The sequence below is a fragment of the Equus caballus genome, chromosome 13 (assembly GCF_041296265.1).
Source record: "Equus caballus isolate H_3958 breed thoroughbred chromosome 13, TB-T2T, whole genome shotgun sequence".
Classification (NCBI taxonomy): domain Eukaryota; kingdom Metazoa; phylum Chordata; class Mammalia; order Perissodactyla; family Equidae; genus Equus; species Equus caballus.
Genome location: NC_091696.1, coordinates 12,163,776 through 12,190,612, shown reverse-complemented (window position 1 = coordinate 12,190,612; position 26,837 = coordinate 12,163,776). Strand labels below are relative to the sequence as shown.

The window sequence follows — 26,837 nt, the reverse complement described above, 5'->3', positions numbered from 1 at the left end:
TTAACCTCTCTGTGCCTGCAGATGCTTTTCGGTAAAACGCAGATGGTTCTAATAGCACATACCTCATAAGGGTCTTGTAAGAACTGAATGAGAATGTCGTGTACAGTGCATAGCATTGTGCAGTGGTTCTCAACTTTGGCTTTGAGAGTGATTAGAATCACCTGGGGGAATTTAAAAACTACCGTCTGCCTGCAACTCCCCCACCCCCCATTGTTTTATTTGGTCTAGGGTAGGGCTGGCACATTGGCAGTTTTCAAAGTCCCTCAGGTGATTATAATATGCAGCCAGAGTTGAAAAGTCTATTTCCTAGCTCACTGGTTCTCAAACGTTAGCATGCACCAGAATCACCCAGGAGCACTGTCTAAGAGAATTCTCAGACGACGGAAGTTTCTATACGGGCAGTCCAATATGCTAGTCCATGTGGCTACTGAGTGCCTGAAACATGGCAAGTGCAACTGAGGCTCTGACTTCCCATTGTTATTTAATTGTAATTAATTTAAATTGTCACATGCGGCTAGTGGCTACCATATTAAACAGTGCAGACTTGGGGCGCTTATTAAAACACCACGTGGCTGGGCCCTACCTCCAGAGAGTCTGATTCAGTAGGTCTGGGGTGGGAACTGAGAATTTGCATTTCTAAGCATCCGCATTTCAAGTTGTCGGGTGATGCTGATGCTGCTGTTCCGGGGGCCACACTTTGAGAACCACGGCAAGTGCTCAGAAGAAAGGTTCACTATGATTTGCCCACGTCTCCCACAGCTGACACCAGCGGCGCCCTGCCGGGATACTGGCTGCAACCTTGCAGGGTCACAGACTGGGACTCAGAAGCGAGAGAGACTTCTTCCAACGCCAGTTCCCTTGATTTTTGTGGCATGCGGTAGGTGACTGGGGGGACAGGCAGGGGAGTTGGGGAGACGTGTAGCAGAGGGCTCTTGATTCCAAATCAATGCTCGCCCAGGAACGAGACAGCCACCACCATTTAACCACGGAGGGGTTTGGGCAAAGACTTGGGGTAGCTCTCCTCTAGAAAACCCTAAGCAGCTAATTGACCCACATCATCCCACATCACTCAGCTGGATGTTGAGACCATTTTACAAACCCTGTCCACCTCTTGTTTCTCCATTGCTGCTTATCTGAAAGGAAGCTTGCTTGAATTTTACTGTTGAGCATTGCTCTAAACCAGGCACTGGGCAAGAGCAAGGAGAATTCAAAGAAGAACAGGGCATGGTTCCTGCTTCGGAGGAGGAGCTCCGCGTCTAGTGGTAACAATAGCAGTGAATCAATGTGTATCATCAAGTCATCAATGTGTATCAGCGCAGCCAGGTATCATGGGATGTGGGAGCCAAAAGGACGGCTGAGCTGGCCACTGGGGCAGGGCACTCACGGGCAGTGCATATGCCTTCTCGCGGCCTCCTCAAGTCCTGTCGGGTGTTAGCACATCTCTGCTCATTCCATGCCAACAGTCTGTCAGGGCTGCAAGGGACCCCGCAGAGGCCGAAACATCTGACTTGCTTCCCACCCACTGTGGCATCAGCAGGCAGGCTCCGAGAAAGAGGCCAGAGCTGCTGACAGAGAGCTCGGGTCAGTGGAATGGCAACTTCTGACTGGACTCTCCCAAGCATGATAATTTCCAGAATATTACTCAGACCTGCATTCAAATCCAGCACATTCCAAGCTGAATGTCAACAAATTCTGAATTATCCACACAGGCCCTTCCCACCCAGAGCTAAATAACTGAAAGTTAGCCACACAACGTGCAGTTGTTTGCCTACTCTTACGCAAATGTTTCCAATGCATTAAAACCAAAAAATGTGTCTACACTGTTTCTCCTAGCTGGCTGGGAATGCCTCAGGGCAGGGGCTGTATTTTGAGTTTTGTTTTTACTTCTCTACTGACTTTTGTATAAGATTCTACTCAAATAGGTCGCTAACAGGCCAAATACCTTCTTATTTCTCCCACAAACCACGGTTTCTATTTCTGGTGTTTCTCTGACCACATCCTGCGTGGAATTGACGGGTCAACTATGAAGGAATGTGCTGTGCAGTCACAGGCCTGGTACGGCACTGGATCATAACAGGCCACTTGTGAGTATCTGCCGCACAGATGAACATGCGGAAGGAAGGTGAATTTGGGGTGAGAGCCTCTGTCCTTCCTGAGGGAATCGAAGCCCCAAGAGTGGGCCCTGCCTCTCCACACGCGGAGCAGATGGCCCAGCTTGTGCACGAATCCTTGCAGTGTGGGACGTACTCTTTCATCGTGCTGGATGCTTGTCGTGGGACATCTTGAATCTAAGAAAACGGACTCTTCTGTTCCCCGGGAAAGAAGGGGAGCCATGCGGGGCGCGGTTGGGAAGAGAGGGCACCGGAGAAAAGGGAACTTGCCAGGGAAGCGTCAGGGGCTGACATCCTGGAGGCACCGGAACTCTCAGGAGAAGGGACCTGGAAGAGCGGGCCACTCCCCCGCGAGCAGAACAGGACTTTGTGGGCTTCTCGGGCAGACTTGGGGAACAAGCCAACTCGACCAGTTTTCTCTCCCGGCTGCTGACCAAACAGCAGACAGGACCCTTGCTCCTGAGCAGAAATCCACCCTGGGTGCCAACCCAGCTGAGTAGCAGTCAGGGTGGGTCAAACAACCGGCCACAGTCTGAGGGCTGTCAAAGAGGTTGGACCTGTCTTTGGGCTCTGGGGAGGCCCGCGGGGGAGAGTGGTCCTTCTGCTCAGCTATGAAGTCACCGACTCTGAAAATGCCCATGATCTTCAGCCCGTCCCTGCACGAGGGATGGAGAGAGCAGCGACAGCTGTGCTTATCTCCCTTCTCCTGGCCCTGTGCTGCACAGCTTGTAGGGAGAGGGGTCTAGGCCGGCTGGTCCAAGCAGGGAACGAGGCTGGGAAGGAGGCAGCTCCCAGGAGGGCCTGGGCCAGGTGGGAGGGAGAGACTCACCAGTTTGGAAGAGGTTAAGTTCGCACTCCAGGTAGTCGAACATCTCCACTGTTAGCTGGAAACTGGGCCCAAGAGGAAAGAGGGCTTAAATGCCACCGCCCGAGGCCAGCGCTCCACCTGGCCCTTCCCCTACGTTCCGTGCTGCTGCTTCCGCCCCCAGTGCACATATGAGTGCACGCACACACACCAGCTCCAATTATTTGCTCCCACCTCAGTGAAGATTAAGGCCATTTGAAGATCCAGCAGGGCAAATTCAACAGTGACAGTGGCAATGGGAGAGGGCCACGCTGGATTGGGAGGGCAGAAGGTAACACAGAGAAGAGAGCCCTGGGGTGCGAGACAGCCTGGAAGGGTTCTGGATGAGGCCCCAGCAGCAAGCGGTCCCAAGGCCAACTCACCCAGGGACTTTAATCCCTACCCCAGCCACTGCCCCTGCCATCAGGCCCTCTGTGACCCTAACTGGAAGTGACAGCATCCACCAAAGCTTTCTTGCCCACTGGGTCCAAAGCATGAGGATGGCCACTCACAAGTTGTTAACGTCACTCTCTCCAGCCTCATCCAGCTGCCGGTCACTCATCTGAAGGTTGCCCGGGAACCTGGGATTCTGGAAGGGAGGCAGAGGAAGGAGGTCAGAACACAGCACAAGAGCTCATGGCCTGACTAAGCTGACGCCCAGCAAGCTGTCTACACTGAGCTCGGGCAGCAGCAGGCTGGATTCTGCTTATACGGCATGTACTCATATGGCGCCCACACACACAGACCCCTTGAATGGCTCACAGCAAAGAACATCCATTCCCCGTCACTGGAGCTGAAGGCTCCACCCCATCCCTGCGAGCCAGGGGACAGTCCTCCCTAACACTCTGTGCCCCAGAATGTTCTTCCAAAGATGCTCTCCCATGGTGCAGCGACGCCGAGCCGGTGAGAACAGTCCGCCCCCAGCCATCCACAAGGCGCAGGCATTTGTTCATCCCCAGAACATTCTGAATCCTACCCAGGCTTCCCACTGTCCTTTGGCCATTTCCCAAAGCTGCTGTTGTGAGTTCAGGAAGGCAAACCCACTCTTATATTAGCTTTAGCAAAACATAATTGGTAAAATAAGCTGGAAGGTGGGGAAATATTACATCCTGTACCCCCAAAGTCAGGAGAAATTAGTTTGTCTCATCAACCTTGTTGAGCTTCTGGATCATTCCCTCTTCCTCAGTGTGGGCTGTCTGGAGTGGATGGGGCACAGGGCAAAGGCTCAGGTGGAGATGGGCACAGAGCGATGGGCCGCCAGTCCGCTGGGGGTTCTAGATTTCAGTGTGAATACTTTAGACTCTGAAGACAGAAATGGTCCACTCCAGCAGCTTACCTTCTGGCTTAACAGCCAGCCCTCCGTCCTTGAGGTCCTCTCCTGCCCTCGGACCCCACACTCCTGCTCCTCTGTCTCAGAGCCGGCCAGTTCCTTTATCGCCTCCTTCTGGCCATATTTACTTCCTCGCTCGGTCTGGACATTACGGTCCCCTCCTCCCATGCCCTCGCTGTTCCTGAAGCCTGTCCTTCCACCACAATGCTGTTAAACCTGGTGGGCCTGGATCTTCGTCACATGCTGTGTGGCTAGGACCACCTGCCAATTTCCCTGGAGAAGGACTCAGAACCGGCGTCACTATGAAATCATGCTCTCTAGCGTTAGTGCCCCGTAACTTGCTACTGTCCCGACCAATTCTCCTTTCTGTCAACTTCTGTCCCACTCTCGCACCTGGGGCCCAGCTCCCAGCACCTGCCTCTCTTCTTACATCATGCAGGAACTCCCTCAGCATCCTGCTTCCCACTCCCTTCCCCACTTCAAAAGTACCCAGCTATCCTTCCACCCCTCCAGCTTCAAGAGAGAAGGGCCGCTTCTTTCTTGACTCAGGATCAGCCTCTCCTTGTGTGCTCTTCAATCTCATCCAGGTTCTGGTTCATTCTGTCACGCATCTAACAACTTCTGATTGAGCGCCTGCTCCGGGCTAGATGCTGGGCCGCACACGGGACACAAGGAGACACGTGCGCCTGTTGTCTGTCCTCTTGGAGTCCAAAGTCCAGAGCGCCCAGAGCCCCACTCTGCCCCGCTGTGCTCCTGCCCCTCTTCCTGTCGCCCAAGCTTTCCCGCGGCCCCACATCTCCCTCCATCTATCACCCCCTCTCCTCCCTTTCCTGCCAGTCTCCAGGGGCTTTCACAGACAGCTGTCCTAGCTCTGGTTCTCACCATCTTCCACGCTGACAGCCTGGCTCTCCCCAAGTCACCCTGGACACTGACACTAGGTGGTCTCACGCGGCTGCCCTGTCACCTGCTGCTCTCCACTCTGCTCTTCGTACTACTGTGGATCTACTGCTGGTTGCACATGAACGCCAAATGGTTGTGGGGCTCACGCCCTAAGCCTCCAGCCGATTCCTCTGCCGGGAACGCCCACCGTTCTGTTCTTCACTGGCCCCCTCCTCGCTATCTACTACGTGGCAGCCTGGGGTGTGGGGAGGGGCGAGCATATTCTGCAGGCGGGAGGCAGGGATGTGAAGTGTGGGGCCATGAGGAGGACCGCGGCCGACTCTATCTTCCAGCGACGGCTAGTGCAACACATCCAGTCAACACGCTCTCTTCAAAATGCGACTCTGACATACCTCCCTCCCACTGTAGGGACCTCTGTCACTGCCTCAGTCAATACAGGACAGTGAAGGGACGCTTTAGGACTTCTGAGGCTAGGTCATAAAAATGCCACGCACTCTACCTTGTTCTCTTGCGTATGCACCAGGCTGTGAGGAAGCCCTGACAAGCCCTGAGACTTCATGAAGAGAGAGATGCCAGGCCGGCCGCAACTGTTCCAGCTCCAGCCAGCATCTGCCTCAAGCGCATGAGAGAGCTCTGGCCAAAGCTGCCCAGCCAAGCCCTTCTCGAATGCCTGACCCACAGAAAGTGCACGAGATAATAAAGGATTGTTGTTTTAAGCCACTAAGTTTTGGGGTCACGTGTTACTCAGCACAGAGAACTGTAACACTCGAAGACCGAGCTGGGGTGTCACTGCCTCCGAGAGGCCGACCGGGTGGTCTGAGTCGGAGCTAGACGGCCCCTTACACGCTTTGTACCACCTTCCGCTTCTCTCAATTCCAGCGCTCAGTGTGCGTGTCTATCTTCTCTGCCTCCACCACCTCTCTCCCAACCAGACGTCGACTCCCGAAGGCAGGGGCGGAGTCTACTCTCTTTTCTCTCTTCAGAGCCTAACCTAACTCTGGCGCAAGGCAGGCACTCAACAATATGCGCGGGGAGGGAGGGGTGGCCACTGAGCACAGAACAGGCTTTATTGTCATACAGGCACCTCACCACTGAGGAGCTGCGTGGCTTAGGCAAGGGCCTTGACCACGCACACTCCAGATTTCATTGTCTTAGGCTATAATAATACCTACTTTATAGAGTTGCTGTGAGAATGAAATGATGTAGAGGAAAGATTTTACAGACTAGGATCGCTTTAATGAATCAAAACTACCTTCCAAGCACAGAAAAGACACTAAATTACGCTATTTCTCCTTAAATCTCCTCCCTTCTCCCTTTCCACTGCTAGCTCCCTAATCAGGCTGTTCCCTCCCACCTGGCATGCCATTCTCTCCCACCACCTTTTCACACCACACCCATCCTTCAAGGCCCACCTTGAGCACCCCTCCCTCATCCTGCCCGTTGGGACACCATAACCCTCCATCATTTCAGAGCGTCTCCGGCCCCCGTCTGCAGGCACCCACAGCTGTTCTGCACGATTACACGGCCACTGCAAGGACGTAAGCCTCTTCCCCAACGAATCCGCAAACTCCTGAAGAGCAGACTCTTTCACTTATTCCTATAAGCCACTTGGGACCCAGCACACAGTTTTACATACGTTAGGTGGCTAAAAAATACTGACTAAAGTCATAAATTGATAAAAGAAGGTTCTATGTGGAAACTCACTATATAAATGGAAGGAATTGTTTTTATTAACAGTAAAGGCAGGGCTTCTAAAACATTTTCATAAGGCAACCTAGTGGATAGGGTTCCTCTATTTGCAAAATCGGGAACGAAAGGTGCAGAGACATGGGTCCAAATGCCATTCCCTCGTCACACCCCGGGACCCAACTGTGGTTGCCTGATAAAATGCGTTCCCCTCACACAGCTGGGATGTGGTGCAAAGACTCCCTGAGGAACCCAGGCTATCTTATTCCCAGAAAGACCTGACAATTAAGCCCACAGACGGGCAGGGGCTGAGGAGGAGGAGCCGGCGGCGGCCACGGGGTCGCTGGCAGACTCACTTTGGTGTGGTACTCCATCTTCGTTCTCAGCAGTTTGAGGTAGATGCTGCAAAGCTGTCCATACCCCTCACTCAGGTGGCCCTTTCAGGAAGCAGAAAGAAAGGAGGGGTCAACATCAAGGACCTTCAAGTTGAAAGATGTACAGCGAGGACTTCTTTTTTTAAAGAATGTATTTTTTTTCTGATTACGGAAATCACAAATGTCCATTGTTGAAAATTTGGAAAATATAGAAAAGTACATAGACAAACAAATCATCCTTAATCTAACCACCAGATAGAATCATGGCTAACATTTTAGGGTATAAAATGTTATTTTATTCTGTTTTTTTCAATTCAAATAGACTTTATTTTCTAGAGCTGTTTTAGGTTCACAGCAAAATTGAGCAGAAAGTACAGACAGCTCCCATATACGCCCTCCCCCAGCCCTCACGACCTCCCCCACTGTCAACATCTGGCACGTTTGTTAGAACTGATGAACACACACTGACACGTGATTATCATCCAAAGTCAAGTTTACGTGTGGTTCGCTCTGGTGTCGTACAATCTATGGCTTTTGACAGGTGTATAATGACATGTATCTACCATTACAGTATCACACAGAGTAGTTTCACTGCCCTAAAAATCCTCTGTGCTCCACCTTCATTTTAAAATAGAAAATGGAATTCATTGTTTTTTACTTAATATAATGCAAATTTTTCTATCTTAAACTTTCTTCTGTATCATTATTTGTAGTGACTGCCCAGTACATACTGTCATCTACCAAACTGACTCCCTACTGTTTATTTGTAGGCTACTTTTTCTATCATAAACTATACGTCAATGAACATTCTTATAGTATGATCTTCTGTGCAAACATGAGGAGTTCCTTTGGATAGATTCTGGACAAGGCTTCTTATCTACGAACTGTAAGTCTCCCATCCTTAGTAATCAGTCTGACTATGGGCTCTCTCCTTCCTTCTGTCTGTCTACCTAAGCACTGGGGAGGAAACACCTCCTCCAGATGGACTCCAACAGACTAAGAGCATCTACAGAACACATGTGGGATGGGGATTTGAATGCGACCAATCCTAGCTGAAGAGTAAGCCTCCCATGGAGGCCGCCCAAGCTGTCATGTCCTGGGAGCCTGGGAAGAATCCAGGACGAGCAGAGCGATGCTGGCAGTCCCAGTTTTATACAAAGGAGGAGGGAAATGGGGGCACAAGGAACCCTTAAACTGAACACCTGTGGCTCCCACATGAGTCTTGACTTCCACGTTTTCTTTTTAGTGAATATATATCCTCTAGAGTAAAGGAACTCAGCTGAAACATGCCTCACAGGGCACCAAAGAAGGTGAATAATCAGAGGAGCTCAGAAATAGCAACGGCAGAGGTGACAGTATTTCATAATATGTTAATTTTCTATGCAAATTATATTTGATTAATTTTTATACTATACTTGTCCATTATAGAAAAATTAGTAGAAAAAGCAAAAATATGCTTATCATCAAACTATACTATACGTCACATGAAAATGCACAAGGATCAAAAAGTAAAAGATGAATGAATCACAGACTTAAATGTGAAATGCAAAACTACAAAACTTCAAGAAGATAACACAGGAGAAAACCCAGATGACCTCGAGTATGGTGATGACTTTTTAGACACCATACCAAAGGCATGATCCATGAAAGAAATAATTGATAAGCTGGACTTCATTAAAATTAAAAACTTCTGTTCTGCAAAGACACTGTCAAGAAAATGAGAAGATAAGCCACAGACTTGGACAAAATATTTGAAAAAGACACATCTGATCAAGGACTGTTATCCAAAATACACAAAGTATAGTCACGTGCCACATGAGATTTTGGTCAACGATGGGCAGCGTACTTGATGGTGGCTCATAAGATTAGTACCATGTGCCCTAGGTGTGTAGTAGGCTACGCCGTCGAGGTTTGTGTCAGTATTATAGGGGAGGAAGAAGTTCTCTTCTACCCTTTTAGGTTCCTCTGCCTGGTACAAGAACTAAATTGACATGAGACAGATTAACAGGAAAAAACCAAAACTTTAATAACACGTATACATAGGAGAAACCCAGGAAAACTGAGTAACTTCACCAAATGGCTGAAGCTTTCACCTGAAATACCATCTTCAGGTAAAGACAAAAGAAGATGTTGGGGGTGGGGAAAGACAGGCACTTCAAAGAGAAGGAAGGCAATGCACAGGTAGGTGAAAAGGAGCAAATGTTTGGAAAACAAATGTTTGGCCACATAGAAACAGAAGAACACAGGGGAGCCCAACAAACAGGCTCTTCTAGGTTCCTCCCTGTCTACCACCTAGTTCATGTTATGCTAGGCTGATAGCTGGCTTCCTGAGACAGGATTTTTTATCTGAATTCTTTTAGGCAGTTAAGGGGAGAGGTAACAAGAGAAACTTTCTGAGTCTTTTGTTTCTTAAAAATAACCAGCCTAGGGGCCAGCCTGGTGGCGTAGCGGTTAAGTTCACACACTCTGCTTCGGTGGCCCGGGGTTCACCAGTTTGGATCCTGGGTGTGGAACTACGCACCACTTATCAAGCCATGCTGTGGCAGGTGTACTACCTATAAAATAGAGGAAGATGGCCATGGATGTTAGCTCAGGACCAATCTTCCTCAGCAAAAAGAGGATTGACAGCGATGTTAGCTTAGGGCTGATCTTCCTCAAAAAAAAAAAAAAAAAAAAATCAGCCTGAAATAATCCTCATGTTAAAGAGACACATTTTGGAGTGGCAGATTTTGTTCCCCTTTAGTACAGTCTATGATATTCGCACAATGATGAAATTGCCCAATGACGCATTTCTCAGAACGTATCCCCATCATTAAGCAACACGACTGTATTCTTAAACTCAACAATGAGAAAACAAACAAACCGATTAAAAATGGGCCAAAGACCTTAACAGACACCTCACTAAAGAAGATATACAAAGAAAACGGCAAATAAGCATATGAAAAGCCTATGAAAAGATGCTCCACATATATCACCAGGGAACTGCAAATGAAAACAACGAGATACCACTACACACTTATTAGAATGGCCGAAGTCTAGAACCCTGACAACACCAAGTGCTGGTGAAGATGTGGAGCAACAGGGCTCTCAGACATTGTTCTTGGGAGTGCAAAATGGCACCACCACTTTGGAAGATAGTTTGGCCGTTTCTTACAAAACTAAACATACTCTTACTATATAATTTGGCAATTGCACTCCTTGGTTTTTACCCAAAGCAGTTGAAAACTTCTGTCCAAACAAAAATCTGCACATGGATGTCTGTAGCAGCTTTATTCATAACCGCCAAAACGTGGTGCAACCAAGATGTCTTTCAGTAGGTGAATGGATAGATAGACTGTGGTACATCCAGACAATGGAATATTATTCAGTGCTAAAAAGAAATGAGCTATTAAGCCATGAAAACACATGGAGGAACCTTAAATGCATAACACTAGGTGAAAGAAGCCAATCTGAAAAGGCTACAGACTATGTGATTCCAACCATAAAACATTCTGGAAAAGGCAAAACTATGGAGACAGGAAAAAGATCAGTGGTTGCCAGGGGTTGGGAGGGTGGGGAGTGATGAACAGATGGAGCACAGAGGATTTTTAAGTCAGAGAAAATATTCTGTATGATATTATAATGGTGGATACATATCATATATTGCCCAAACTCAGAGAATACACAAACCTAAGAGTGAGCTGCAATGTGAACTATGGACTCTGGGTGATTATGATGTGTCAGTGTAGGTCCATCAATTGTAACGAATGTACCGCTCTGGTGGGGGATGTTGACAATGGGGAGGGCTATGCACGTGTGGGCCAGTGGGTATATGGGAAATCTCCACACTTTCCACTCAATTTTGCTAGGAACCTAAAACAGCTCTAAAGAAAATTAAAGCCTTAATTAAAAAAAAAAGTAAAAAGGTTTCTAATTTCAGAAACTCTTAGTCAAATGGAAGAGACAGAACTACAGAGGAAGAAAGACCCTAAATGAATTCCATTTTGAATAACAAGACAGCCTAGGTACCTGGGTTGACTGTCCCAGTGAAAACTATTAACAATATCACGTAAAATATTAAAACCTTCTTTTTGAAGGCATTAATGAGCTAACGAGAGTAAGGAATCCTTAAGCCAGGGACTGAGTAAACACAGATACCAGGAGAGTAAACGGTTTGCTGGGGTGATGGAGTTCGGGCGAGGGAGGACTTTGCCACACCAGGTGAACATGAGTGTTGGTTTTCTGGGCCTCAAGGGCCGGGTGGTGAACAGGAGGCAGGGCTCTGGCCCTCCCAAACTGAAGAGTCTAGTGGAAGAGCAAAAAGACCGCCTCCTTGGTGCAGGTGAATTAAGGGTAAGTTGGAAATCATGTACGCCCACACTCTGGCACGGAAACAGTCCTCCCTGAGGACCGCAGAGAAAATCAAGCCAGTGTTCTGATCAGAGGGAGGAAAAGCTGCTGCTGGGAGCTGGCCCCATGAGCCAGTCCTCAAGGGGGCCCACCTGGAATTCACAAAACCTTTAGCTGAGAATTTAATTTACAGTGATCTCAATGGAAGCAAATGCCAATTCTCTCTGGGGGAACCTGCCTTCATTGCAGACTTCAAAGAATTCCCACAAATAAAATTCCAAGGAAAATGAGCAGCTCATAGTAAGAAATAACTAAGCACACAAAAAAACTACACAGTATGAGCAAAATGCACCAAAAACAACAATGGCAGAAACAGTTAATAAGGGCTTTAGATAATGGAAGTATAAAAAGTGATATATGAAATGACTATGTTTAATATGTCTAAATAAATAAGAGACTGTTTCAAAATACGTGCAGGGCACAAGAAATTATAGAGAATGCCAAGCAGATTTGAAAAAAACTCCAAGAAATGAAAACTACAGCAGTCTCCTCTTATCCATGGTTTTGCTTTCCGTGGTTTCAGTCACTTGCGGTCAACCATGGTCTGAAAATATTAAATGGAAAATTCCAGAAATAAACAATTCATATGTTTTAAATTGTGCACTGTTCTGAGTAGCGTGATGAAAGCTCATGCTGTCTCGCTCTCGCCTGGGATGCGAATCTTTCTTTCATCTAGTATATCCACGCTGTACATGCTACTTGCCTATTAGTCACTTAGTAACTTTCTTGGTTATCAGATCGGCTTCACGGTTATTGCAGTCTTGTGTTCAAGTAACCCTTATTTTACTTAATAATGGCCCCAAAGAGCAAGAGAGTGATGCTGGCAATTCAGATATGCCAAAGAGAAGCCATAAAGTGCTTCCTTTAAGTGAAAAGACGAAAGTTCGCAACTTAACAAGGAAAAAAAAATAGTATCCTGAAGTTGCTAAGATCTATGGTAACTTTTATTACAGTACAGTCATATGTCACTTAACGGCAGGAATACATTCTGAGAAATGTGTAATTAGGCTATTTTGTCATTGTGTGAACATCAGAGTGTACTTACACAAACCTAGACGGTATAGCCTACTACACACCTGGGCTCCATTATAATCTTATGGGACCACCATTGTACACGTAGTCTGTCATTGACTGAAACATTGTTATGGGGCACATGTCTGTATACTGTTATAATTGTTCTATTTTATTATTAGTTATTTTTGTTATTCTCTTATGTGCCTAATTTGTAAATTAAACTTTATCACAGGTATGTATATAGAGGAAAAAAAATAGTACACACAGGGTTCAGTACTATCTGTGGTTTCAAGCATCCAGTGGGGGTCTTGGGATGTGTGCCCCGCAGATTAAGGAGGCACTATGCACACTGAGATTGAAAACCTTATGGAGACATTTCACAACAGATCAGACCCAGCTGAAGAGGGACTAAATGAACTGAAAGCCAGAGCTCACGAAATTATCCAGGATGCAGGATACACATAAACAGGCAGAAAAAGTGAGTTAGTGGCTAAGACATGGAGGGTAGAGTGAGAAAGTCTAACATACTTCTAACCCAAGTCTCAGAGGAAAAGACAGAATGGAGGAGCAAAGGCAATATTGGAAGAGACAACGAGACCTTTTCATAAGTGATACTAACCCACATATTTAAGAAGTCCAAAGAACCTAAAATAAATTCACATCTTGACACATATTAAGGTCTTAAAAACGACCAGAGGAAAAAAACACAGATTAGCTGCAAAGGAGCAATGGTGAGTCTGACAGCTGACTTCACGAAAATGATGGAAGCCAGAAGTTGGTGGAAGGATATCTTGAATAACATCTTCCATGTGCTGAGAGAAAACAACCGTCATCTCAGAATTCTACAGTCAGAGAAAATATCTCCCATGAATGAGTATGAAGTAAAGACATTCCTAACAAGTAAAAACAGTTTGCCACCAGCAGACTTTCACTAAAGCAAGTTCTAAAGGAAATAATTTGGGCAGAAAGAAAGTGATTGCAGATGGTAGGTCTGAGACATAAGAAGAATGAAGAGCACAGAATAAAACAATTAAAATAAAATATCTTACAGGGTCTGAAAAGAAAAACATAACCAAAATTAAAACAGATGGCAACAATAACACATAGGGGAGTGGATGGAGTTAAAATACGTTAGGGTCTTTGTGCTATACAGGAAACAATAAAGATAGGAATTTTAGACCTTGATAAACTGAGCATGCATTTTGTAATTATTAGATAACATACCAAAAACTAAAAAATAAAAAAAGAGCTTGTTTTTTTTTAATCTCCCAACTAGTAATGAGGGGAAAACGGAATGAGAAGAAAAATACCCAATCAATCCAAAAGAAGGCACAAAATGAGAGAGAAACAGAACAGATGGGACAAATTGCACAAAATAAGATGGAAGACACAAATCTAAACATATCATGCATTATAATAAACGTAAATGGAGTAAATGCCCAGTTGTCTTGAATTAAAAAAATCCAACTAAATGCTATTTACAAGTGATATTTCTAAGACATAAGAATATAGAAAAGTTGGAAGTAAAAGGATGGAAAAGATATACCAGGCAAATTCTAACAAAAAGGACAAAGACCTAAGCTTCCATGTCATCAGGATGTAACAGGAAGCTCTCTAGCACGCAGCTGGGAGACTTGGGGACAACTCTTAGCTTTCTTCAGGTTAACTAGCCTCGTGACCTATGGGCCTGTATTTCTCATCTGTACTAGTAGACTAGACTACATAATGGCTAACATTTTGTGGGTGCACACAGATACAGGTAAGAATTTGAAAGAAAGGACTAAAGTAGTAGTTCTCAACCAGTGGGGGCAAAGGGACACATCAGAATCGACTGGGGAGATCCTTCAAAATGCGGATTACCTCTTGTCCATACACATACTCCTTGAACACTCTTTTCAACTGATTCTGATATTGCCACCTACCTCCTTCCTCATCCTAAGACACTGAGAATCCCTAGATAGGAGAGAAAAGGCCCTGGCATTAAGAATTAGGAATGCTAGTTCTCAAGGTACTGTGACCCCAATGGGACCAGTGGGAGGGAAAGCGAGAACTGTGCCAACGTCCTGTTGAGGGATCCCAATGCCTGGAGAGTGTTGTGACATGAGGGTCCATCGGCAGGAGAAGCTCCCAAGCCCTAGAACTTCCCTACCGCTTCTACGGACCCCAGTAAGACTGTGGATCTCATGGTACTATTTGGAGGTATCCTTGACCCCTCCCTGATGCTCGTGAGAGAAATCCTAAACAAGCTGAAAGAGATAACTGTTCCATTTCATAGTCTTTGTCCTGTGTCCTCTGGGGAAGGATAAGGAGGCACAGGTGGCCCCTGGGAGCATCTCCACTCACCCACATCCTGCTCATGTCACTGAGTTCATTTTTGTATCTCAGAGAGTCCTTCAGGACCTGGAGAGGGAAGAGAAGAGCCTATGAGAAGAGGAGGAGAGGAGATGGAAGATGGTACGAGATGGGCTTATGGTGGGGAGGAGAGGCTGACCAGAGACAAACCCTCCTCTACGTGGTAACCAAAAGGCCAGAAGGGGGCAGATGCCACTCTCAGTGTGGGAGTGGACAGTGGCCTCTGTGGCCCAGGCAATCACACTTTCCTCACATGGGTCCCTGACTCACTGGCCATCCCCTGTGGCCCCAGGAACTCACGTTTGGGTGTCCATCTCGGAGGAGTTTGTGGAACACATGGCAGAATTTCCAGCAGAGCACAGCGTTGCTAGAGAGGGGCAGCCGGTTGACAACAGACCAAAAGGTCTGCGCCCCTTTCTCATGGTGGGTGCCCAGTATGCACGGTGAGGGAGGGTCATGGAAAACCAAGGCAGCCAGTCCCTGGGATGGAGCCTGCAACAGGCCACTGCGGAGGGCTGTGAAATGGTCAGGGCACTACCTAGGAGGGGACACTGCTTATAACTAAGACACCACAGATCTGTACACTTATCCTGGCATTTTTTGGGCAGATGACAATAAAGTGTCTCATACTAAAAGAATCCATTTTATTAGACAATTTCCCCAGAGACAGCAATGTCTTTTGAGAGGGATGTCTTTTTCTCATTTGCACAAAAGCGCTCTGGGCCAGCAGTGGCCCTGGTTCGCCTTTAGCAGGAAGATGCTTTGGTTGGAACGAGGGCTTTGCTCCAGGAAGACAGACTCTGCCCTTCCTCTGGGCATGCTCAGTGTGCGATGGGGCCTTTGGGGCAATAATTACAGCGAACATTTTAACAACACAATGCAGTTTCTCAAAGTTCTTTCTTATCCATTATTCAAAAGTGAGGCCTTCTTCAGCTCTTCCTCAAGGGCACTGGCTCCTGTTGGGGACCCCAAACCTGGCTCCTCTCCATTCAGGCACTCTGCTCTTGCCCAGCATTCTTTAAAATGTCCTTTCTCAAAACTTAAAATGACTCACACTCCACCTCTTCTATAAACCTTCCTGGCCTCGTTCAGGGGTGCCTTCACCTCCCAACACCTTGAATTCCCTGTGTGGAATCTTGGGGCCCCTTCCTCCCCAGATCCAATTCCGAACACCACTCCACCCCGGGACCGCCTGCCATGGTTTGCACGTAATAAATGTCCACTGGCCTCTTGTGACTTTAAGTTAGGACTCCAGACCTCTATTATGAGCAAGCCCTTTTTCGGGGAGTAAAGGATGTCCACTTTTGATTGTTTGCTCAAACAGGCTTCACATACTCCATAACTGGGCACCATCAACCCCAGCGACAGCTCTTTCTCCAGAACTTCTGGCTCCTTTATCAAGGCTCAGGTAAGAAGCACGGTGCCACTTAGGAAAGAAAGACCTGTCTCGGGTCAGAAACTAGATGACTCATACAGAACGCACCTTGTTTTGCTTCTGAACTGGAAGGTCACATGGATTTCCTTCCCTACAATGAAATTTGCATGTTGAGGGGGGAGGTTTGAACACAGACATCTGGGTCTGGAAGCTGAAATCAGCTTTTGGTCCTAGTGTGATTTCTGAAATAACTTATGGTTTTACCTAAAGCACAGCCCCCTTGGACAAGACGGAAGCCAAGAGGAGAGACGGGCAGCTCCCTGCCCTCTCCCGTGCTGATGGCCCCCGGCTGACCATGGTTACCTGGCTCGAGAGCAGCCTGCTCAAACAGAAGCCAGCGCAGCTGCAGGGCCAGCCCAGCACTCTGACTTTGAAAGAAGCAAGAAGACCTTTCCACCTATCTTTGATTTCATAAGCATTTTTATTCACCAACTAAGTGTCAAGCACTGCAAAAGACGCTCAGGGATACAAAGAAAAATAAGACTCAGTCCCCAGCTCTCCAGGAGCGGATACCATGGTGGGAGGGGCCGACCTAGTCATATCAGACAGCGGGACAAATGGTGATTCTACCGGCATTTCTGAAGTCAGACTTCCAAATGCTTATTCGGTTGCTATCGAGGGTATGCTCTTTAAAACAATTGATAAAGAATAAATGTTTTGTGATATCTTTAACTAGGCTTTAAAAACCCTACCACATGGAGTTGATCTTTTCAATGTTTATGCACCGCTCAGAAATTGTGAATCAGAGAGACTCACAGAACGTTACAGCTGGAATATTAGACCTCTGAAATCTTCAGCCAACTCTTTCATTTGACAGACAAGGAAACTAAGGCTCACGGAGGCCCCACTGGGTCCACTCAAGGTCCAGAGCGAGCCAGAGAGCTCCAGAGGTGGGATTCTGGAAGCTCCCTGCGGGGTCCATCCCACTGCGCAGGGCAGCCTCCTTGGAGGCTGCGGCCGCAGGCCTGGTCCTCTCTGTGCCAATCCCCCACCCAGAGGAGCACACTGGCCATGACAACTGTCTCTCTCTTACTTCATATCTTGCATCAGACTGGTCAGTATTCTTAGCACACAGGCATCAGAACTGGGTAATTCCCTCCAAGAAAATCAATGGGCCACTTATAATGCAGGCTTTTTTTGGTTTGTTTTCAATCATGGTAAAGGCACCAAACGCAAGGCAGTAAGGGACCTTTCTGGGAATAAAAGGGCAAGGTCCCCTAGGCTCACGGTCCGGCCAGCCTTCTGGGGTACCCGGGAGAGGTTCTACAGCCCCCATCCACAGCAAAGCCCTAATTTCAACCAAACTGCTTTCCCTCCGGTGAAGAGCAATACATGCTGGCAGCAACATTTCCTGAGGGCCTGCCACGTTCTGGGCATCTGACCTGGAGGGTCTCCTCCAGGAGCTAAGGTGGGATGGCTTCAAGACAGCTGTTCTAGCCTGAATGGGCTGGCTGTGGTGCAGCCATCACGACGAGCCCAGGAAAGAAGGAGCCGCCCCTCCCAGACAGGAGCCCAGCTGCCACTGCCCTGGAGGGCACCCTGCTCTGGCCCCGGCACACACAGAGAGAAAGGCGCAGCCCCCCCGGCAGCCCCTCCTTCGGCCTTTGGGGATTAAGCCCTCCAGCTCCTGGACTCTGTGCCTCAGAGGCAGATCCCAGGGACCCACCAGTGAGGGCTGCCTCACTTCTCTCCACCCACGATGGTGGTCGCTCAGGGCCTCTGCCAACTTGGCGTGGTGGGCTCAGTGCAAACTTTCAAGTCACCAGTCCCTAATCCACCGTGAGGTCCCTGTCCTTCCCTTCTCACTAAGGGTGAACCCCTGCATTGGCTTAAGGCCAACCACTGCAGCCCAGATCTCTGTTTTGCTTTCATGCTCAGAAAAGGGGACATGGCAGGTCCCCAAGGGGGTGGTCCCTGTGGCCCTACGGGCAGACTGCAGGGCCTAGAGTGCCTTGATGACACAGGTGAAAATCCCTCCTGTGCCCCAAGGAAATATCTCAGAGGGTAGTAACTTCAAAGGACTTCAAAGTTCTGAAAAGCTGAAGTCCTAGAAGATGAGTGAGATCTTCGGTAAGTAAGCAAAGGACTGGACCGGATCCCCTTTGGGGACTTCCACCCTGACAGGCTGTGGTCTCGGACGCTGCTCAAAGCCTGCAGGGGCCTGGCCCCTGTGGGGGTTCCCCTTCCTGCAGCTGAGCAAGGACGCCTGGCCCTGACCTCAGTCCCCACGATCTGACCCCTCTCAGGGTCGGTCTTCCAAGCAACATGCAAAAGGATATTTCTGGCGTGTTTTTCCTTTACAGCCACTTCCTGCGTATTAATGGCCTTATTGATGCTGACAGTCTGAAAAACAAGAGGGAGGGGGAGGGGAAAGGAGGATGAGATGAATAAGCTTCTGAGTGGCTGAGACCCTCCCAGATGCCCCACCCCTTTCTCTCCCTCCAATGACTCCTCTCTGGTTCTCCACTCTCGGAAGACCCCTCTGCCCCACTGTCCCTGTGCAGGGCCCCCAGCGGGGGGCAGAGGCGGGCAGCGCTCCCAGGCCAGCTGGCCCAGGCTGTCCTAAGGCAGTGGGCTTTGCTGCCTGGCATTGGCTGTGCCCAGCTGCTGTGCCCGCCTGCCACTCATTCACTTGGCACAACAACACGGCAATTAAAGCCCGCACAAAGAGATGCTTTTCATCCCCAGGGAAACATTATTTCTCAGGGAGCAGGAGGAAGAGGCGCTGAGATCAGGGATCGACTGTGCTCCAAAGACCATCCAGCCGCCCACTCCTCCCCGGAGCCTTCCCTGCCCAGGTGGGCAGGGATGGCTCTCGCCTCGTCGCCCACTCCTGGACGCTTTCCAACTCCTAACCCAAATCCCTTTGATTTCCTTACACCAAAGGGCATTAAATACTCACTCCTTTCCAGTCATTTTTAAAATCATAACTTTCTTTTTAATTTAGCAAAGCACGAATACAAGTGAATAGAACTTACATAAACGCATGCACGGGATCATACCATGGAAGCTGTTCTTCTACTGCTTTTTCCTTTTTCTGATTTGTTTTGCTTCCCTTCCACACACGTCATCTACCGCAACCCATGTTAACAACCTGCCATGCATCACGCACACACATACACACACACACACAAATACCTACATACTGAAGGGGTAAATTTTGACAGTTCTGTAAAAATGGGATTGTCATGTACAGAATTTTCTACATCTTGCCTTTCTCACTTGAAAATATCTCATGAAAAGCTGTCCACTTGAACTGGTAAGACCTGAGTCCATTCTTTAAAAAGATGACACACACTTCCATGGTGTGCGTGGGTGGTGATTCATATAAGCACTTCCACGTTGGTAGGCAATCAATTTATTTCCAGCTTTTTGTTTTTGACCACTGTAAACTCTTTTCGTAAACATTCTTATACAAAGATCCTTATGAGTTGATGCTTTTATTTCCAAGGGATAGATTCCTCGGAGTGAGACTACCATGTCAAAGTTCTTTTTTAAACTTTCTGTTATGGAAAAGTCCAAACACACACAAATATGAAGATTAGTCTAAACAGCTCTCACGTAGTCAGCCCCCCGCAGCAACGATCATGAACTTGTAGGCAACACGCTTCCTTATGGACGAGGGGTCACAAACATTTCCTGTAAAGAGCCGGTTAATAAACATTTTAGCTCTGCGGGCCAGCCACACGGCGTCCACCGCAACTACTCAACTCCGCTGTCATAGCGTGAAAGCAGCCTCGGTGCTGCCAGATGGACCTGTAACCGAACGAGCGTGGCTGTCCCAGGAAAACTTGATTCACAAAGTAGTGGCGGTCTGGATTTGGCCTGTGCCCAGGGCGCAGCATCGGCCACCGACCCGCACTGCCTGGATTATTCTGAGGTAAATCCCAGGCGTTGTTATCAATTTACCTGTAAATAATTCACTATGAACTCCCAAGAAAAAAAGGGACTTTTAAAAACTAACCGTAATAGTACGATCACACCGAAAATTTTGAGGATAATTCCTTAAAACCAGCACATGGTTAGTATTTACATTTTTTCAAAAAAACCCCAAACCAAACTTTCTTGCAGGTCTAATCTGGATCCCAGTGAGGTTGCCATCCTGCCTCTTATAAAGGTCCACCAGGACACATTTCCACCCACGACGTACGAAGGCATTCCCACCAACAACAGGGGTTACCGCGCCCTCTCGTTTTTGCTGGACTGATGGGTGTAGTGACATTTCATCGTACTGCAATTTGTATTTTGCTGGCTGCTAGTGAGTTCTGAGTATTTTCTTACACGTTTGCATGGTTGTTGATATATTCACCTCATCTTTTAGAACTACGTTTACATAAGGTTTCTCCTGCCCCGGATTATACTCGTAGACTCGTACATTTTCTTCTAAGTGTTTTATTATTTGTTTTTTACATTTGAATCTCTATCTGGAAAAAACACATACATACACATATGTACATGTGCACATGTACGTGCATGTGCTTGCACAGTATAAAATAGGTTATTTCTAAGGTTTACCAAGATACGTTCTTTTGCATCTGGTTTATATAACTTTGGGTTTTTTCAGTCCACTTTTCTCCCTACCAGACTCAACCCTTCAACAGCATAAGCTCTGCTGGGGGTTCAACTGTGTCTCCCCAAAAATGATACGCTCAAGTCCAAACCCCCCAGCATGGGTGACAGCAGCCTTATTTGGAAACAGGGTCTTTGCAGGTGTAATTAGTAAAGATGAGGTCATACTGGATTAGGGTGGGCCCTAAATCCACTGACTGGTGTCCTCATAAGAAGGTCTGGTGAAGACACAGGGACACAGACACACAGGGAGAAGACGGCCATGTGAAGACAGAGGCAGGGATTAATGTGTCTACACGCCAAGGAACACCAAGGATTGCTGGGAGCCAACAGAGGCTAAGGCGAGGAGAGGAAGGACTCTCCCCTTGGGCCTTCAGAGGGAACGTGGCCCTGCTGACACCTTGATTGTTGACTTCGAGCGTCCAGAAATGTGAAAGAATAAACTTCTGTTGTTTCACGCCACCTAATCGGTGGTGATTTATCATGGCAGCGCCAGGAGGCTAACACAGGGTCCTTTCCCCTCAGAGGGAAGACCAGCCAAGAAGGAATCTCATACGAAAGATGCTACCAGAAAGAAGAGCTTATTCCCCCCAATCTCCCAGCGAAGCAGCACTTGTGTCCTGGGACAGGACCAGCTTCCTGGGACAAGCCCTCCTCAGATCTTGTTTCTCAGCTCCTGCTTCCAGCCCGTCCCAGGCCACCCTCTTTCCCTCAGACTTCCTCAGGTGAGGGACACAGGTTTAAAGTATGTTTCTCCCCCGGCTCCAGGACAATGACAGGATCCCGGCTGCAGACAGAGCTCTGGGCAAAGTCAACACGTGTGCTGAGGCCGGAAAGGTCGGCCACATTCCGTAAGGAGTCATAAGGAACATAAACATGCAAATGACAAGAGACTCAGATCCAGGGAGGCGCTGACCTGGATGTGGCCAGGCTCCAGGCGGTTCGGCAGACGGTCAGTAGTCTGGGCCATGAGGAAGAAGAGGAACCCATGCTGGCCAAAATTCTAGAAACCAGGTTAGGGCCTCGAGGGAGGATCTGTGATGGGTGGGACTTAGATTTATTCCACTAACATTTGTTTCTACTGACCGATTGCCCCAGGTTGTGGTCATTATGAGTCTTGCTCGCAAAAAACCTCCACAACAACTTAAAATTCCCTTAAGCAACATAAAATAATATACCACGAGTTTGTAACTACAGATCTTACGTGTGTGTGTGTTGGCTGAAAATCAGGAATGTTCTGTGCTCTGAATGTTGAAAGGAGGGAGAAATCCCTTGGAACTTTGATGCTGCTCGGGGAAGCCTTCTTACAGGAAGAAAGGGATAACCTGTCCCACGTGCCAGCCCTGTAATTTACCTGCTTCTTCCATTTACGCTTCATACATACTTGGGGGCATTTAAGATGTTGCACAGAAAGGCTGAGCAACTTGCCCAAGGTCATACCATTCAGTTATAACCTTGGTGGGCCAGATCCTCAAGCCCAGCCCTGACCCACTGTGCCAGCTCTGGACCATGGAGGGGCTCACAGGGGGCTGAGTCTAGGTCAGGGTGGCAGAGGACAGGCCACCCAGGCGGAGGAGGCACAACGAGAAAAGGCACCAGAATGGAAAGGCCCAGAGCATGCTGGCTGGTGCGGCTGGAGGGCACCATGGAGGCAAGGGAGGATGAGGATGAAGTCAGAAAGGGAGGTGGCGCTGGGTGAGCGAGGCCAGTGGGCTTCCAAGAGGGCAGGAAGGGACAGAAGCAGCTGGTGGACGACGGGCCAGCAGCAGTGTGAGAGCTGGAGGGAGGGTGATGGAGCCCGCAGGTGGGGAGCTGACGGAGGGAGATATTAACTGCAGGGAAATGAAGGAATAAAGGCCTCAACCAAAATGGCGGAAGTGAGTGCTGGGAAAGGACCCAATACGAAGTGGCCTATAGAGTGAACGTCAATAGGAACGGCCAGTAGGAGCTCCCGGCTACAGGGGACACAGCAGATGGAAGCATCTGAGATGCTCAGAGGTTTTGAACCTCGACAGGTGGGAGAGCAGAAGCAGGGTGTCACAGGCTGAGGGGACGCTGTAAGCAAAGGATGAGCCCAGGAGAGTTTTGGGTGAGAAACAGCCATTTTTAAAACAATGAGGAAGTGATCTAGCCGTAGCAGTGGTTATACTCAAGATAATAGCAGCTAGTGAGTGCTTACTATCAGGCCCTGTGCTAATAAATAAGCACTTTGTATCAATTATCTCGTCAAAGTCATATAATGCTACATCCTACAAGCAGGTGAGTTTTAGTATTAACAGTCTCCATTTAACAGATGAGGAAACCACGGCCTAGGAAGGCTGTGTAAACTGCCCAAGGCCACTCCCAGCAAGTGCAAAGCTGAGACTCAGACTGGGCAGTGTGGCTCCAGGGCTCAGGCTCTGAGTCACAGGCCCCAGACTTAGATGCGGCCCTCCACACCACAGAGACACAGACTCACAATCCAAATGATCTCCACAGACTGGAAAAATGGGGTAAACTTCACAAGGTGCAATCCAGTAGGTATAAAGGAAATTTCCTGTATTTAGATCTAACTCACTGGCACAGGGGAGATATGACTCAAAGCGGCGCTTACAAAAGTGACTTAAAGATGTTTTCTTTGGCTGCTAACTCAATATAAGCAAAAACTTTGACGTGGTTGATTAAAATGCAAGTCTGAGCTCTGGATGCCTTAAAAGAAGTATAGCGTTCAGAATGAGGGAGGAGATGGGTCAATTCTTTATGCAGATCAATTCATACATAAAACGCTATTTAGTTTTAGGCTTTATACATTATGAAGGAAACTGACAAAGTAAATCACTTCTAAAAGAGAGTGACCTGGATTCGAATGGACCTGAGACCTGGAAAAAACTTAGAAGAATATTAATATTCTGAAAGGTGGTCATGTGGGAGGAGGAATGACTTGAGAAGATCAAAGCTGGACCGATGGGTAGAAGTACAGGGAGGCACTTTCTGAGTAAACTTAAAGCCGTCTCGTGAAAGACAGAACCCCTCATTATTAGCAGCACACAGGCAGAGGGGAGGCGACCTCTCCTCATCTCCTCAGGGCTGTTGTGAGAAAGGCTGATGGCTCACGCTGGATTCGTTGATGTTCAGGTTTCTTCTCGTTTTTAGACTCCATAAAGGCCCTTCAGATGGCGGAGGGCTCTGAGATCAGAGCAGGAAACTTTCCTGACGGATCCCGGGATCCACAGAAGGCTCTCGAGCAGGACAGAGACCTGATACGAACGCCCTCCATCCTCCTGAGTGTGGGGAGCTCCCTCTGCGGGGCCCGACTAAGGAAAGCGTGGAGCGGCCTTTGTGTGCACATTACAGCCCCAGCATGCGTCCAGCACACTGACAAAGGGCCAGCCTAGCGCTGGGCCGTGCAGCACAGTCCCTGCCCGAACCCACCACCACGAGGCACCCCGGGGCCCGCCTGGCCTTGCCCGGCCTGCCCCGGCCCTTCCCTTGCACAGGAACCCCGCCTACCGCAGCCAACACACCCAGCATCTCCCACCAACACATCCCCAGCAGAGGCGCCTAAGAGGCAGGGTCCAGCCCAGGGGGCAGGCCTGCTGCCCGGTCTCCGTGCCCAGGTCTCTCATGCTCGTACGTGAGGCTGAGTCCAGCATTCTGGGCTCTTGAATGCAGGCTGTGGTTCTCCAGGGCCCTCAGAATGTTAGGCTCCAGGATGTCTCCAGGGCAGAAGTGCCCCGCTACGATGGTTTCCTGTGCTTACGTCATATTTGGTGCCTGGAATGCCATCCCGCGTCACCCGCTCCTCCGCATCCTTCTGCATTCCTAGTCCCGCCGTCTTCTCGGCACAGACCAAACTCTACCTTCCTTTAGGCTTGCCAGGCCGCTCTGGCCAATATTTCATCCTCTTTCCTTCTTTCATTTTGAATCCCTATTTCTCTGCATGTGTTTGACACCTAGTATATTATATCGTCTTACCTCCCCATCATGATTAAAATCCCGGGCAAGCACCCTGCCCTCCTCCCCGGCGGCCCACAGCTGCTAAGGCAGGACAGAGGATCTTAATAAATCATTAAATCCTCGAGGGCTGACGGCTTCCTGGGCTCCTCCCTCCCAGAGGACCAGGTACTTGATTCACGGTCTCTGGGCAAAATCCGCTCTCCTTCCCCCCTCCCCAGACTCTCTCTGAAGGAATCACTGGGTTCTGAACTGGGCACTGCCTGGGCGACCTCCCCCGGGCAGAGGGTGGGAAGTTTGGGCTTGGTTTCTCACCTCCGGTCTAGGTTGGAGAACATCCTCTGAGAACAGGCTGTTCTCCAGATTTCTCTGGAGTCACACGGGACCCAAGACCAGGCACTGTCCCCCTGAAAGAGCAGCATTGTACAGCGCTTCCTGACCCAGCTGGCCCCCGCGTCCCAAGCTGGTTCCGGAGGGCCAATTATCCACAGGCACCGCAGGAAGGGCGGCTGTCTCAGCCTCTCTTCCTCCTCCCTCCTTGGGGCCTCTGATCTCTCAGGACAGCCTCAGCCAGGCCGCAGCCAATGGAAAACCGTCGGCCTTGCTTCTGTAGGGAGCAGGGCCCAGCCCGGCCTGCAGGGGCCAGCTGGGCACTGTCCGGTCACGCACGCAGCTCTTGGCTGGGGCCCAGCACTTGGGCTGCCAAGGCTGGGCTGGCTCGCAAAGGGTCCATGGCAGGGGCAGGCACAGAGGAGGTGCCCGGGTTGGGGGGCAGGTCCTGATGCAAGAGACCAGAGGGCCCACCGGCCAGGCCAAGAGAAGGAAAATCCGAGACCAGGCAGGGCAGGAGGGGAAAGTAAGACAGAAGGGAGACAGAGAAGAGAAATGAAGAGTACACGGTGGGGAGGCATGCGCTCAGCAAAGGCAAAGAGGGCCACCACCAATGGCCTCGCCGATGACCGCCCACCTCGGGGCTGAGGCCTGGGAATCAGCAATGCCTTAAAGATGAAGGGGTGGTCCTGTCAACACGTGCGACTTAGTCTGGGCTTCATCCTTCTCCCACCCCAGCCTCCCACTCAATACCCTCCAGAGTCCACGAGCCAAGATCAACCAACACAGGCTGAAAGGATCTTCTTCTGGACTGCCTGATCCTGAGATCAGGGCAGAAAGAGATCCTCCAGGCCATCCGTCTGCTCCACGCGGGGAGGAGCAAGGCTGGCGATGGGGGGCGGGTGAGATTCCAGGAGAGACTGATGCAAAAAGCTGCTGCACGTCATGGTCAAGGTGGGGACAGCTCAAGTTCACAGCCGGGCCTCGAGCCTGAGCGAGGATGACAGAGTTCAGAACCAAGTCGAGATCATGTGAGCCTCAGGGGAGGGACAAGCAAGGCACAGAAAGCCAGACGCAGCCTTCCGGGGCTGGGCGCCTCAGCACTGAGCAAGATGGCTCTGGTCTTGGCTGTGATACTTGGAAGTTGGTATCTGACAGCAAGTCTTTTTAATTCTTCCCTTGATCAGAAATAATAATAGTAGGGTAGTCATCGTCGTTGTCACCAGATAAGCGGGAGCAGCAGCAGCAGCAGCAGCAGAGCCTCTACCAGGCGCTGCACTCGGGGATTTGCTTCTCATCCGCCCTTTGGCCCTACGGCCCCCTATTTTCTGAGCCAAGTTGCCCAATGCAGCACAGGCGCGGCAGGTGGAACAGGATGCAAACCCAGGGCCCTGTGCCCACCCTGCGCTGCCTTCAGCAACTCCCTGCAGTCCAGCATAGGGCCAATGCCGGCCACTATCTGCCTCGCTTCCTACCCAGGAGGGCTGGTCCCTTAGTTTCTTTGGTGGCTCATCCCCAGATCTCTACCCATCTTCACTCCTTCGTGATGTCAGGCCTGTGGCTCTGAACT

At 49.1% G+C, this 26,837-nt stretch overlaps 1 protein-coding gene across 7 annotated transcripts in view; it reads right to left on the bottom strand.

Annotated features, from left to right (window-relative positions):
* Window positions 1-26,837, bottom strand: part of HIP1 (huntingtin interacting protein 1) — a 148,857-nt gene that overhangs the window by 36,669 nt on the left and 85,351 nt on the right. For 5 of the 7 annotated variants that reach the window (XM_001504484.6, XM_005598679.4, XM_070231710.1 and 2 more), the window contains 6 exons: window positions 18,715-18,778; window positions 15,301-15,443; window positions 14,992-15,048; window positions 7,228-7,308; window positions 3,468-3,544; window positions 2,941-3,002 (listed from right to left, as the gene is read on the bottom strand). In XM_001504484.6, coding sequence (XP_001504534.3) covers window positions 2,941-3,002; window positions 3,468-3,544; window positions 7,228-7,308; window positions 14,992-15,048; window positions 15,301-15,443; window positions 18,715-18,778 — 484 coding nt within the window. Of the gene's footprint in view, window positions 1-2,940; window positions 3,003-3,467; window positions 3,545-7,227; window positions 7,309-14,991; window positions 15,049-15,300; window positions 15,444-18,714; window positions 18,779-25,252; window positions 25,458-26,837 lie in introns of those variants that run through there. The other 2 variants (XM_070231708.1, XM_070231707.1) reach the window with 2 other exon arrangements.